The sequence below is a fragment of the Nerophis lumbriciformis genome, linkage group LG14 (assembly GCF_033978685.3).
Source record: "Nerophis lumbriciformis linkage group LG14, RoL_Nlum_v2.1, whole genome shotgun sequence".
Classification (NCBI taxonomy): Eukaryota; Metazoa; Chordata; class Actinopteri; order Syngnathiformes; family Syngnathidae; genus Nerophis; species Nerophis lumbriciformis.
In genome coordinates, this window is record NC_084561.2 from 28,233,186 (window position 1) to 28,248,446 (window position 15,261).

The following is a 15,261-nucleotide window of genomic DNA, read 5'->3' on the forward strand; positions in this document are numbered from 1 at the left end:
ATAGACAGTTTAATTGCACACGCATACACTCACACACAGAAACCTACAGGTTTTCCCATTGGACCCATTTTTCCTTCAGGTCCTACTGGTCCGGCGAATCCCTGAAACAAACAATAATATTGAATGTGACTTGAGTTTTTTTGTACAATGACAGTTACGGAGACTGTTGAAGGGAATCTTACAGTTTTTCTGATTATCTTAATTTCCAGACTACAAGCCGCTACGCTTTGAACCCTCTGCTTTGTGCAACTCTGCAACTAATTCATGAATTTTTCGGATTCCAAGCATCATGTCCTGCAAATAACTTTAGCCTTGTGACATCAGACCCATGAAATTGCCCAAAATGTCACGGTGGACTAATGAAATTGTCCACAATAAATTGAACACACTTATCATGAAGACACAACCTCCAGCCGAAGACGATTGACCCGACCATTAAAAAAGGAAACAGCGGCAACATAGAACAGAAATTGACCACAACCATTTGGACCTGTAAGGCTGGACCGCCACACACCGAAGAAGAGTGAACAAGTCCAGAGGCTACCTGCCTTGATAAGAAAGTGAAAGTAAAAACGAGGCAGAGAAACCGCCGGCCGAAGCAACTCCAACTGATCTCAACTCAGACACCGAAAAAGATAATACCAACTGCCCCAGAGTGCAGGATTACAGGAACTGACTTTTGTTAAATTTGTGAATGAACACAAATACTTCATGCTTCAATGTGTACACCAGCGGCTAATAGATATATGCGACCAATATCTGTATAAATTACACTTTGTCCAAAACTTGGGCGGCTGATATCCATTCAGGTCCGCTCTATTGTCCGGAAATTACCATACTTCAGAGGGTTTATCGATAACTACAGCATTAACTTACCATAGTACCCATTGGGCCCTTGGGGCCGATTAAACCTTTCAGTCCTACGTCTCCATTTGGACCCTATGGAAAGGACAATATTTTAGTTTTTGATAATTCAGCATACAGTTGGTGCGCTATTTTTTTTTTTTTACCTTTGGACCTGGAAAGCCCTGCAAACCAGCCATTCCCAGATTGCCTGGTTCCCCCTGGAAAACACATGATCATCAACAAGATGTTTTGTTCATTTAATAACAAGACAAAGTTCACAGGAGTGTACAGATATATGTGCGTAGGTGTCCTGTTTTCTTCTCTTTTTTTTTTTGCAAGGCCATTACCAACCAAAGAGAAATGCAATACGTTGGCCTTTACACAACCCTGCTGCATTTCAAAAGAACTAGGGGACATGCACAATGTTTTATGTCTGGATCAACAGTAGCCCCAGCCCATAGTCACACACTACATCTAAGACACACACTGTGATAGGGGTTCAAGTGTCTGCACCCAAATCGGTCTGAGGTCTGTCTGTCGTCCATGGTGGCAGCCCTGATGTTTATACAGCCAGTCATCCACATCCTCTAGACAAATCCACTTCTGGGCCAACAACTTTGGCTAAGCAACTCTATTCACTAAATAGTGTAAAACGATCTGACCCAAGGGCTGCATTTTGTTCTCCGTTTCATTAACATAAATGGAGATAGGAGGGAAGGGAGGGGAAAGCTGAAAGGATTGAATGTTGTTTTCTTGAAGAGTTACATAAGTAAAGCACCTTTTTTGGGGTCTCTGGAGTGTGAGGATCTTACATAACTTGGTCTTACCAAGCAAAATGTTTCCATCCAAGGACTTTGCAGACAATTCTTAGACTCCATTTTGGCTAGAAAAGTGTCCATCACATGCATTCTGGAGCTGACTGCAATCTGAGCCCCCAAAAGCTATATTTAGTTAAAATATGACCTTTTACAGTGCATTCGGTAAGTATTCACAGCGTTTCACTTTCACCACATTTTGTTATGTTACAGCCATATTCCAAAATGGAATACAGTCATAAATTTTGTGCAAATGTATTAAAAATACAATAAAAATCACATTTATTTCAGTATTCTCAGCTATTGTTCAATACTTTGTTCATGCAACTTTGGCAGCAATTACAGACGCACATCTTTTTAACACGATGCTACAAGCTTGGAAAACCTATCTGTGGGCAGTTTTGGCCATAATTCTTTGCCCATTCCTCTTTGCAGTACATTACATTGCTGTATTCATCTTTCCCTCTATCGAGCTCATGACCATAGGTGAGGGTAGGAATATAGATCCACCGGTGAATTAAAAGCCTTGCCTTCCGGCTCAGCTCCCTGTTCACCATGACGGACCAATACAGAGTCCGCATCACTGCAGAAGGTCTGTCGATGTCATGATGCATTCTTCTCTCACTCGTGTAGATGTACTTAAAATGGTTTACTTGGGGCAGGATCTCATGGAACCATGGACTTGGACTTGGAGGTGAAGATTATTCGCAAAAAAATCCTGCAGCCGTGAAACCCGATGCCCTCAATGCCCTGACTGCATCGAGAAATTCTGCCCATAAAAGTTATGATCAAAATTGGTGACAACGGGCAGCCCTGACAAAGTCCGACTTACTGCCGGCAATGTGGACTAAGCTCTGACACCGGTCATACAGGGAGTGGACCGCCAAAGTGGACTGTCTCGGAGCACTCTTCACAGGCTTTCCCAAAGGACACGGTTGAATACCTTCTACAGGTTTGCAAAACACATGTGGACTGGTTGAGCAAGTAAAATATTTCCCGCTGTGTGTAGTGATGACCAATTTTGGTTGCCACTTGTCATTAAGTTGTGATGGTGGGTCCCGCAACCAAACCAATCATCACCGAAATATTTAGAAGATTTATCAAAGTCTAATAATAACTTAACTGTTGACATCTAATGCCACTTAAGAGGTATATATTTTGTTCATGGAATTCCCAGTTGTACAAGCTCAGGGTATTAAACCTTTGACTTTTACCTCCTATAAATACTTGAAAGTACTCACTGGTTGTCCTTTGCTTCCTGTCTCACCGTTCCTGCCTTGGTCACCTGCAGCTCCCTCCAAGCCTTTAAGCCCTGACAATCCCCTATCTCCTTGGAGGCCCCTGTCCCCCTGAAACAACACAAAAATTTACAAAGTTAGCACGAGGTTAAGTGTCAAATAGAGTTTTCCTCAAAAACATGCTGTAAAAAAAATAATTGATCAAACTTTATTGATGTTATTTTCACCTTCTGACCAGGTGCTCCAATATCTCCAGGTGGTCCTGAAAGACCAACACTGCCCCTAGGACCTGGACGTCCAGCAGGTCCTACTGGTCCAACCAAACCTCGGTGACCCTGAAACATCCCAAAGTTGGTGAGTTGGTGAAAAAAACAAAGTATCACTGTATCCAGACAGATTAGAAGAATACAGTCAACAACAGATGAACAGTATTTTTATGCTATGTAGAGGACTACATAAAACATTCAAAAAACAAGAAATTTAGCTCTATCAAAGTTCAGCATGCTTAGGCCAAACACATTTTTGAAATGTGTGCATATTTGTAAACCACAATGTTGATGTCTGCTCTCCTCTCTGCTGGTCATAATATTTCTTGATAATATGGAGTATAAAACGGACTACTTGTTCACGCCGCAGACCAAACCAGTTTCCTGCTCCATCAGCAGCGTGGTGAGGCAGAGTAGAGCGAGTGGTATTAAAAAAGCTGATTGAGTGGGTCCTTGCCTCACATATGGCTTCTGTTCTTTGATCAACATGATTGGAGTCGATACGTCTGAATGAACCTGCTTGGAATTTATGAGCTAAAACCCACAATCCACAGGCTTTGAGAAGCTCTTGCATAAGAAACAGACTGAGCTTAAAAATGAAAATACTGGCCGAGGCCTTCACAGGAATGAATTTAGACAGAACTATTAGGCTACAGTAATACAATCACAGGGAATCATACTACATAGTAAACACAGTAAAGCAGGGATATTAGACTACATTTTTCTAGGGGCCACGTTTCCAGAAAAGTAAGGACCCGGGGGCTGGACTTCTCCCCTCACTATTATTCTTATTTTGTATATTCCTGAGAACCAGAATGTTCTGCAGTGTACATTTGATTTGTGTCTATTTATCTTGTCAGTGTTACTAAATTCAGAAAAGAAAATAGCACTATTTGCAACAGGAGAGCTCCTTTTAAGTAATCTGGCCCAGGGATTACACCAGACTGGCCCCCGAGTTCAGATCAAATCTTATAGGAGACACTCCTGCTGTACATTATAGGAGAACTTGGAACACTGTTGTAGGGGGGGCTGCGGACCTGCTGCAGAGCGGGGTGTGTAAGGACAGGCCTCGAAGCACAGCTGGCAGGTGATTGGATTACCCAGCTGGGGCTGATCATCCAATCACCTGCCATGCCTATTAGTAGCAGCCGGGCCGAGACACATTGTTGGGAGTTGGAGCGAGCGGACACACAGGCACTCAAAACCAAAACAGACTGAAAAGTCGCCGAACGTAGTGATGACGTGGCATGCTCACATGGACTAAAAGTTGCAGAGCAGAGTGCTGGCCTGGTGTGTAACCAAAATAAAGCAGTGTCCAAACCAGACTCCCGGGCTTCCAAGAAGGTCTATTTTGGTCAGGAGAACCCACGCATTTGATCGCCATTATTGGGGATCAAATCCATTCGAACCAGCGTCTACCACCCGCAGACCGACGGGCTCGTAGAGTGGCTGAATAGGACATTGAAATCCATGATTCGTAAGTTCGTGCACGAGGACAAACCAAATTGGCATAAATGGTTGGAACCCCTGTTATTTGCAGTGCGGGAGGTTCCCCTGGCCTCCACAGGGTTTTCCCCCTTTGAATTATTGTTCGGTAGGAAGCCGCGTGGGGTTCTGGACTTAGTTAAGGAAAGCTGGGAGGAAGGTCCAAGCCCCAGCAAAAATGAGATTCAGTATGTCGTGGACCTGAGAGCAAAACTCCACACAATGGGTCACTTGTCACGTGAGAATTTGCTCCGGGCCCAGGAACGTCAGCAGCGCCTGTATAACAAGGGGACGCAACTACGACAATTTTCACCGGGAGATCAAGTGCTTGTATTACTCCCGACGTCCAGCTCTAAATTACTCGCCAAGTGGCAAGGACCCTTTGTGGTCACACGACGAGTAGGCGATGTGGACTACAAGGTCCGGCGTTCGGACCGGGGCGGAGGCACCCAAATTTACCACCTGAACCTCCTGAAAGCATGGAGGGAGGCGGAGCCTGTTTCCATGGTGACGACGGTCGAGGAGAGGGAGGAGCTCGGGCCTTCTCTGTGATAATCAGCTTACACCATCCCAGAGAGCAGATGTTGCCAGGCAGCAGCAGCGCTATTCTGATGTGTTCTCTCCCTTGTCCGGCCGCACGAACCTCATCCAACATCACATTGAGACCAGCCCGGGTGTGACGGTGCGGTCTCGGCCCTACAGGCTGCCCGAACACAAGCGCAAAGTGGTTCGGGAGGAATTAAAATGCATGCTGGAATGGGGAGTAATAGAAGAGTCACACAGTGCTTGGTGCAGCCCCATAGTTCTGGTAGGGAAGAAAGATGGGTCTGTGCGGTTCTGTGTGGATTACCACAAGGTAAATGAAGTGTCACGTTTTGACGCCTACCCAATGCCCCGGGTCGACGAGCTCCTGGATCAGCTGGGCACTGCTCGTTTTTTCACGACACTGGATTTGACCAAGGGCTACTGGACGGCTTCCCGGCCTGAGTCTGGCGGTGGAGGTATGTAAACAGACTGAAAAGTCGCCGAGCGGAGTGATGACGTCGCATGCTCACACGGACTAAAAGTTGCAGAGCAGAGTGCTGACCTGGTGTGCAACCAAAATAAAGCAGTGTCCAAACCAGACCACCAGGCTTCCAAGAAGGTCTATTACGGTCAGGAGAACCCACGGGAGGGCAGCCTCCACAACTGTATTCACATTGGCAGGTCTTTTGACAATTTAACCTCCTAAAAGCCAGTGTCTACTGAGGTTGGACACTTGTATTTTGCACAAGAGGCCTGTTTCTTTCTGAAATTTTTAACTCTGACAAAAGGAATAAACCAAAAACAAATGTCCACTACTGAGAATGTTGGTTTTCAAAGTAAGAATAATAATGGAGGGAGAAGTTCAGCGCACCGGTCCTTAGCTTTCTGGAAATGTGGACTCCAGAACACTTCAGTTGAGTAGCCTTAATCTACAGTATATAAAAGTGCTCTAGTGTTTTGAGGAATCTGCTGCAAAAATGTTAAGTCTTGTTTGATTTTTTTAAACTGAACTCGCGAGTCGGTCTGGTGTCATTCGCGAGCCGGATTTGACCCTCGGGCTGCCAGTTGAATAGCCCTGCAGTATAAAGATGCATGCAGATATTTCTACCATTAAACATCACCCATAAGTTTGACGTCTGTGTCCATGCAGTCGTATAAATAAAATGATTGACCTATTCAATGCAAAGTCAAAACTTTTTGAAGAGTTTATAGCCCAAACAGTCGAAACTTTTTCAGCCCAACACCTTCTTTCAAACTGAATTTAGCACATTTAGATACAATATATTCATATATGGCCATACCTTTGGCTAACTGGATTAATGGACGAATTAAAAAGTACACAACAAATCAAAATGTTGACTCCATGAAAACAATTACTGTCCCTAAATTTGGGCAAGCTGCGTCTGCTGGTCTGGGACTAAGTGTTATCCAATCCAAATTAATATCCTTTCCCTAAACAACTTTCACAAAAAATAGGTATTTTCAGATCAATATTGATGCATGGGAAGTCTTAAAATTTTTATAACCTTATTCCTGACATAGGGAAAATACCATAACATAAAAAAACCTGATATGCACTTTTTAGTTTGCCCAATTTCAGGTAGAAACGTGTTGAAACACATGGAAGGATCCTTTGTATCCAGAAAAAGCCCCTTTAAGGAATATATACTGTGTTTGACTCACCGATTAATGAAGTGTTAAGGTAATATCCATACACATTTGTCTGTTCATTTTTTCCGCAAAGCTTAGCTTGAGGCGAGGCAAGATGGAATATCAAGATGACATGGAATTCCTTTACTTTAACCATTCCAGCTGCCTTGAAAGGTTACATAATTATATCAATTGGATATATAATTATAATAAAATATATAATTATACATTTCCCATATCAAATAAAATCAAAACAAAAACCTTAACCAGAAATGCCTTCCTGCTAGGAAACTGGCAGCATCAAGACAACAACCATTTCAATTTATGTACCGCTGCTCATAGCTATTATATGTCAAACACAGCAGAAAGACTCCGAACCCATCTATTAAATAAATCCCATCCTTTCACAGAGTGCATCCAACTGGCAAAAAGAGTAGAACAGAGCATGGGATTGATCATAAAAAACTGACAAGACATTTTGTAAATAAAGCCAGTGAGATACGGCTGTGCTCCTGTAGGTTAAAGCGGCCAAAAATAGTACTGGCAGGTTGGTTTAAAACACGACTAAAAGGGAGAAAAACAAGATCAATGAAGAATTGTATCTGTAATTCGCAAGTACAGTTGTATCATGCAGCGTGTAGAAGTGTCACACCACAATAGTACTTTTTTAGGCTAGAAAAAAAAAAAGTTTTCTGTTTGCTAAAAAATTACAGCATTCAGGCACGGCATTCTAAAAGTAAGAAGCCAGTCAAACTAAACATGGCATTTAATGAGCAGTACTGCATCGGAAAAAGTCTGAAAATATGAAACTGAAGACCATCCAGTCCTGAGATGCTGCTAAATATCTCAACCTTTGTTATATAAATGATATAACCACATTTTACTTTGTCCTTGGTCAACTTAAAGTTAAAGTTAAGGTACGAACGATTGTCACACACACTAGGTGTGGTGAAATTTGTCCTCTGCATTTGACCCATCCCCTTGTTCACCCACTGGGAGGTGAGGGGAGCAGTGAGCAGCAGCGGTGGCCGCGCTCGGGAATCATGTTTTAGCAATATGTTTACTGTTACTGCAAGTAGTTTTATTGTAAGTACCTTTACACAGTGCAGTGTTGCAATGCCAGCTTGACGTTTTTTGTGGCCCTAAACAAGATTTTGTTTGTGGCCCCATTTTGGCCTTCCATACTGTATTACTATTGATTTCATAAGTTGCTCATCAAGGCTCCAAATGTCAGTAGCACTTATGCTAAAATCCGGCCTTGCACTACAAAGTATGTGACATTTATTTAAATCACAGGTGTCAAACTCAAGGCCTGGGGGCCGGATCTGGCCCGCCACATCATTTTATTTGGTCCTCGAAAGCCTGGAAATAATATGTGTCAATAAAGTACTCTTACTCTCTTACTAAATGTGTTAATTCTTTCCATTTTGACAGCAAAAAAGACATGTACTCCATGCATTCATATATGTTTAAACTTAAATATCATCTAATATTGCAACAAAATATATTCAACTTTTTTGTTAAAATAGAAAAAAAAAAACTTTTTATCTGATTAACTTATGATTTCAAATAAAGTTATACATCAAATTGTACACTGTAAAAATTATAATAGAGTTTATGGTAAAAAATATGAAATGTATTGTCGATTTTGCAGCATTTTACTGTATATTTAAAAATCTACAAATATTATTCTTTACATTGTACATAAAAAAAAGAATCGAATAATCAATCATTAATTGGCAATTGTGTAATAATACCAATCACTGAGGGCAAACATACCTACGATGTGGCTCTCAATGAAAATAAGTTTGACACCCCTAATTTAAATATTTTGCTTATGTGAACAAGCAGTTAACATGCGAATGAGTCAAAAGAGGAAAAAAAAGGAAAAGTCAAAGGGAGTTTTTCAAGTAACAAAAGCTGATGACCTCATGTCTGTGCAATTATCTCCTTACATATTTTATCGCAATGCTACATAATGGAGATACAATTTTTAAATGCAAGATTTATAAGAATGATTTGTAGTTATAGTGATAAAGTCAGACTTGCAATTGACTGCAATGTTGCAATAAATAAACATGGTGATTCTTCAAATAATACTGTATGACGATGTCAACAAGTACCTGCCGTCCTTGTTTCCCAGGTAATCCTGGCAAGCCAGTCAGCCCTGGGGGTCCATCAGATCCGGAGTAGCCCTTCATGCCTTTGGGACCAGGTAAACCAAATGGCCCCTTCAAAAATATCCAAGCAATTGTATGAGCCGGAAAATCTGAGTTTTCTTCATTCTTATATGTCAACATATCTTATGCCATTATACATCTTAGTTGGATTGCATTCGTAAAATCTAGAAAGGCATGGTCAGTATATTACTCGACATCCTTAGATTACTAATATCATAAATCTGTATGTTTTATACATTTAGAATTATGTTTAGCTTGACACTAAGGCAGTGTTTTTCAACCTTTTCTGAGCCGAGGCACATTTTTTTCATAGAAAAAATTCTGAGGCACAACACCAGCAGAAAACATGAAACAATTTAACCCAGCAGCCGATATTGACAATAAAAAGTCGTTCTCTCAATTGTTTGATATGACTTTAAAGCATAACCAAGCATGCATCAATATAGCTCTTGTCTCAAAGTCGGTGTACTGTCACCACCTGTCACATCACCCCCTGACTTATTTGGACTTTTTTGGTGTTTTCCTGTGTGTAGTGTTTTAGTTCTTGTCTTACGCTCCTATTTTGTTGTTGATTGTCATGTCATTTACAGATGTACTTTGTGGATGCCGTCTGCTGCTCCACACGCTGTAAGTCTTTGCTGTTGTCCAGCATTCTGTTTTTGTCTACTTTGCAGCCAGTACAGTTTTAGTTTTGCAAAGCCTTCCCTAGGCTTCAATGCCTTTTCTTAGCGGCACTCAGCTTTTGTTTATTTTTGGTTTAAGCATTTGACACCTTTTTACCTGCAAACCATTGTCGCCGTTCCCGACATCTACAAAGCAATTAGCTACCTGCTGCCACCTACTGGTATGGAAGAGTATTACACGGTTACTCTGTCGAGCTCTAGACAGTTCCGACACTCAACAATGGCACATTTGCAGATTACAATTACTGGTTTGCAAAAATATTTTTAACCCAATTAGGTGAAATGACATAATCTCCCACGGCACACCAGACAATATCTCACGGTACAGTGGTTGAAAAACACTGCACTAAGGACTAAGTCATTCATAGATTTGTCTGGCTCTCTTTGCGTACAATTTTTATATACTGGTAGCTTATTAAATGAAACTTTATACTTTATACTTTTTCCAGGTTTTATTTACACTTTTCTTGCCTAGGACAATTGCCAAAGGCTACACTAAAGTTTGAATTCTCTTAGTACATGAATACCATTGTTAGTCTAAATAGAAATTGTTATTGGAAGTTGTATTGGCTCAAGTTAACTAAACTGTAATGGCAAAGTACTGTAAATAAAAGTGAAGAGTGCCCTTAGTTCTGTACTTCTGCCAAGATTTCTCTGTAGTACATGTAAAAATGCGCGTGGTTCAGTCCCTGCTTTCTATTCTGCCCGGTACTCGAACCTGGGTCGCCGGCATGAGAGGTGAGAGTGCTAGCTAACGAGCTAAAAGCCTACGCGTTATCAACCCGATATGCAGCAGTGCTCTAGAGGTTGTCAGAAAGTGAGGTTTACCAACGTGCACATGGCCCAGCCACAATAGCTGGCCTCTGTTGCACATATGATGGGTTTAAAAGATGTGATACTCACTTCCACTCCAGGAGCGCCACTCAAACCCCTTGCTCCTTTTTTCCCTCCAGGACCCTAAATAAACACACACAGCAGGCATGAAGAGAAACATACAGAGCAGGAATGGCAAGCGGAAATGTTTGAGACATTTCAAGTCTGTAATATGAGCCTCATGGAAAACGTTGGGTTCATGACTATATCCTGTCCTTAGTAGGTACAATAATATGTTTATATTTGTAGCTTCTGAAAAACACTGCAACACAAGTATTATGCTCTTCGAACAACAATATGATAAACAACTTGAGTTTCATCCAACACCACTCTATAGTACTTTTTTCTTTATAGAGAAGATTAAAAAAGTATATTACCAATTTTATATATTATATTTAATAATTATTTTCTATTATTAATACTTTTTCCCTGTTCTGCTGAATGTTACATTGAATGCAAAGCATATAATTACTGTAAGTTATCTTGAAAAAACCCGAATGTTAGGGATGTTGCAATCAACATGTTTGGGCTCCGATCTCAATCTGATTTTTGGCCTCAGATCTGACTCGATTTTGAGTCTCGTCCGATACCGATACTATTGAAAGGGCCTAACCTACTAGGATCCAAATAGCATGCATTAACCAGTGTGTTCAAATTATGAAATAAGGCTTGAATTTGTGACGTGGTAAACACAATGCATTGTGGGTCTTCCAGGCTTCCGAATAGCTTATTTACACGGCTGTATGCACATACTTGCCAACCTTGAGACCTCCGATTTCGGGAGGTGGTGGGTGCGTGGTTGGGGGTGGGGCTGGGGCGTGGTTGGGGCGTGGCTAAGAGGGGAGGAGTATATTTACAGCTAGAATTCACCAAGTCAAGTATTTCATATATATATATATATATATATATATATATATATATATATATATATATATATATATATATATATATATATAAATAAATGATAAATGGGTTATACTTGTATAGCGCTTTTCTACCTTCAAGGTACTCAAAGCGCTTTGACACTATTTCCACATTCACCCATTCACACACACATTCACACACTGATGGCGGGAGCTGCCATGCAAGGCGCTAACCAGCAGCCATCAGGAGCTATTATTATATTATATTTTATATATATATATATATATATATATATATATATATATATATATATATTATATATATATATATATATATATATATTATATATATATATATATTACTTTAATTTTGGTGTTCATTTATTTTCACATATACACACACATAACACTCATCTACTCATTGTTGAGTTAAGGGTTGAATCGTCCATCCTTGTTCTATTCTCTGTCACTATTTTTCTAACCATGCTGAACACCCTCTCTGATGATGCATTGCTGTGTGGCACGCACAAAAGTGCTTTCATCAAATACACTAGAGTCTGGAATCTTCCATCTCTCCTGAGCATGGCCCAAAACCGGTCAATCTTTGCTTCCTGAGGAAGATCTTCACTGCCAAGCACTTGGTAGTCCACTACTTCTTCCCGGAGGCTATCCAGGTCCAATCGCAGCTGCGGCTTGGAACTTTCAAGCGTATTTCTTCATCTTACTCGTCGTCGGCGTCTTCACGGCTGTATCTTCCTCGTTCTTCTGCTTCGTCTCCTTGTTGTGTGCGCAGTTGTGCACTGCACTCTCTAAAAGCCCTAGATGTTATTGTCACATATGCATGTACAGTAGATGGCAGTATTGTCCTGTTTAAGAGTGTCACAACATTGCTGTTTACGGCAGACAAACTGCTTTACGGTAGACGAAAATGTGACTGCTGTTGTTGTGTGTTGTTACCGCGCTGGGAGAACGTTAATTAAACTGCCTAACAATAAACCCACATAAGAAACCAAGAACTCGCCCTTGATCATTCTACAGTTATAACGTGATGGGGCAGGCACGCTGTTTATATTGTGGGAAAGCGGACGTGAAAACAGGCTCACTCAGGTCTGCATGGAGCTGGAGGGGGCATGGCCTCCAGCTCCACCTGAATTTCGGGAGATTTTCGGGACAAAATTTGTCCCGGGAGGTTTTCGGGAGAGGCGCTAAATTTCGGGAGTCTCCCGGAAAATCCGGAAGAGTTGGCAAGTATGTGTATGCATGACTTTGTTCTTTTCTTTAACAAGTTCAAAACATGGCACAAACGTGCGGCATTGTTCAGAGTCGCAATCGTTGTCATGATCGCTTCAGGGAAAAAAGAAACAATTTGGTGAGCTGTTTTTTATTTCAAGCATGAGAGTAAAGCCAAGGACCTCAGGTTAGTGAGCTAATAAAAAGATTGGCAAATAGCCTGGATGGCAGTCATGAGACGATCAAGCATCACTATTACCGCCATCACCTGGTACATGTTGGTGGTGTGTTCACGGCATCAGACTGGTACGTTTGAACGAAAGCATGTTTTATTCTGTTTCACACAGCATTTAGTAGGTTAGCGTTAGCGTAGTTAACGTTAGCCAACCTAGCTACGGGTTTTTAAAAGTAATAATTTTTTCAGGGAAATTTGCTTATGAAATGAGGCTGGGCACCCTCACTCCATCTCTGACACATCAGAGATGAAAGCCGCAAATGACACACAATTCGAACGGAGGACAATGAGCCTTAACAGACTTTGAATTCCGAAATTTTTCAGCGGTGTAAAAACTGACTCTATTGACAAGCTCTAGACACGTTTGGCTTCGACAGTGGAAGTGAACAAAAGTTTTAGCAACTGTTATGTAAAAGAAAAGGGTTGGATTAAATAAGCTCTGCTTCTTCCTACTCCTTTTCGAACATGTTGAAAAGAGAAACTGGAGATTGTGATGTATCATGTTGTATACTTGCATGTTCGAAATAAACTCAAACTCAAACTCAAACAATGGCCGCAGCTCACTCAAATCTATTTTCCTTTGAACGTGCTCATATGGATAAATTGTACAAATTTTACTTAGTTTTTTGAAGTAGCCAGTCTTTGGAATAGGGGATAGTTTGTCTCTTGATTTATTTATTTTTTATTTTCTCTCGCTCACGTTAATGCAGTTACAGTACAGCCATGTAAACAACAGGCCAGCAAAAATGGCTATTGTTGTCCGACAATGCATTGTGAAATCACATGATCTTTCGAGCCTTTTGTTGCACGTGATCTACTAAGACTGCGTGGAGAATTAATAACTGGTGCAGATCGCGCTATTTAAATGAAGTTTTTGCGTGTAACAATTAGAGATGTCCGATAATGGCTTTTTTGCCGATATCTAATAGTCCGATATTGTCCAACTCTTAATTACCGATTCCGATACACACAGTCGTGGAATTAACACATTATTATGCCTAATTTTGTTGTGATGACCCGCTGGATGCATTAAACAATGTAACAAGGTTTTCCAAAATAAATCAACTCAAGTTATGGAAAAAAATGCCAACATGGCACTGCCATATTTATTATTGAAGTCACAAAGTGCATTATATTTTTTTAACATGCCTCAATACAGCAGCTTGGAATTTGGGACATGCATGAGGAGGTTGAGGTGGGCGGGGTTGTGTGTGTGTGTGTGTGTGGGGGGGGGGGGGGGGGGGTGTTTGGGAGGGGATAGCGGGGCATATAGTAGCGTCCCGGAAGAGTTAGTGCTGCAAGGGGTTCTGGGTATTTGTTCTGTTGTGTTTGTGTTGTGTTACAGTGCGGATGTTCTCCCGAAATGTGTTTGCCATTCTTGTTTGGTGTGGGTTCACAGTGTGGCGCATATTTGTAACAGTGTTAAAGTTGTTTATACAGCCACCCTCAGTGTGACCTGTATGGCTGTTGACCAAGTATAATTGCATTCACTTGTGTGTGTGAAAAGCGGTAGGTATTATGTGATTGTGCCGGCACGCAAAGGCAGTGCCTTCAAGAGTTATTGGCGCTCTGTACTTCTCCCTACGTCCGTGTACCACTCTGTACAGCGGTGTTTTAAAAAGTCATATATTTTACTTTTTGAAACCGATACCGATCATTTTCGATATTACATTTTAAAGCATTTATCGGCCAATAATATCGGCAGCCCGATATTATCGGACATCTCTAGTAATAATAATAATGGATTAGATTTTATATAGCGCTTTTCTATTATTAGATACTCAAAGGGCTCACAGAGAAGTGAGAACTATGGATGTCCGATAATGGCTTTTTGCCGATATCCGATATTCCGATATTGTCCAACTCTTTAATTACCGATAACGATATCAACCGATACCGATATCAACAGATATATGCAGTCGTGGAATTAACACATTATTATGCCTAATTTGGACAACCAGTTATGGTGAAGATAAGGTACTTTTTAAATTTTTTTATAAAATAAGATAAATAAATTAAAAACATTTTCTTGAATAAAAAAGAAAGTAAAACAGTATAAAAACAGTTACATAGAAACTAGTAATTAATGAAAATTAGTAAAATTAACTGTTTAAGGTTAGTACTATTAGCGGACCAGCAGCAAGCACAATCATGTGTGCTTACGGACTGTATCCCTTGCAGACTGTATTGATATATATTGATATATAATGTAGGAACCAGAATATTAATAACAGAAAGAAACAACCCTTTTGTGTGAATGAGTGTACATTTTTTACGTTTTTTTGGGTTGGTGCACTAATTGTAAGTCAATCAATCAATCTTTATTTATATAGCCCTAAATCACAAGTGTCTCAAAGGGCTGCACAAGCCAC

General features: G+C 40.7%; 1 protein-coding gene across 2 annotated transcripts in view; it reads right to left on the reverse strand.

The window, feature by feature from the left end:
* Positions 1 to 15,261, reverse strand: part of LOC133616842 (uncharacterized) — a 271,957-nt gene that overhangs the window by 15,192 nt on the left and 241,504 nt on the right. The window contains exons 46-52 of one of the 2 annotated variants that reach the window (XR_012050812.1): positions 10,592 to 10,645; positions 8,949 to 9,056; positions 3,127 to 3,234; positions 2,903 to 3,010; positions 1,011 to 1,064; positions 877 to 939; positions 34 to 101 (exon numbers count right to left, since the gene is read on the reverse strand). Coding sequence is in view for 1 of the 2 variants with exons in the window: in XM_061976458.2 (XP_061832442.2) it covers positions 48 to 101; positions 877 to 939; positions 1,011 to 1,064; positions 2,903 to 3,010; positions 3,127 to 3,234; positions 8,949 to 9,056; positions 10,592 to 10,645 (549 nt within the window). In the remaining variant the exon portion in view is untranslated. The remainder of the gene's footprint in view (positions 1 to 33; positions 102 to 876; positions 940 to 1,010; positions 1,065 to 2,902; positions 3,011 to 3,126; positions 3,235 to 8,948; positions 9,057 to 10,591; positions 10,646 to 15,261) is intronic. The other variant, XM_061976458.2, reaches the window with a different exon arrangement.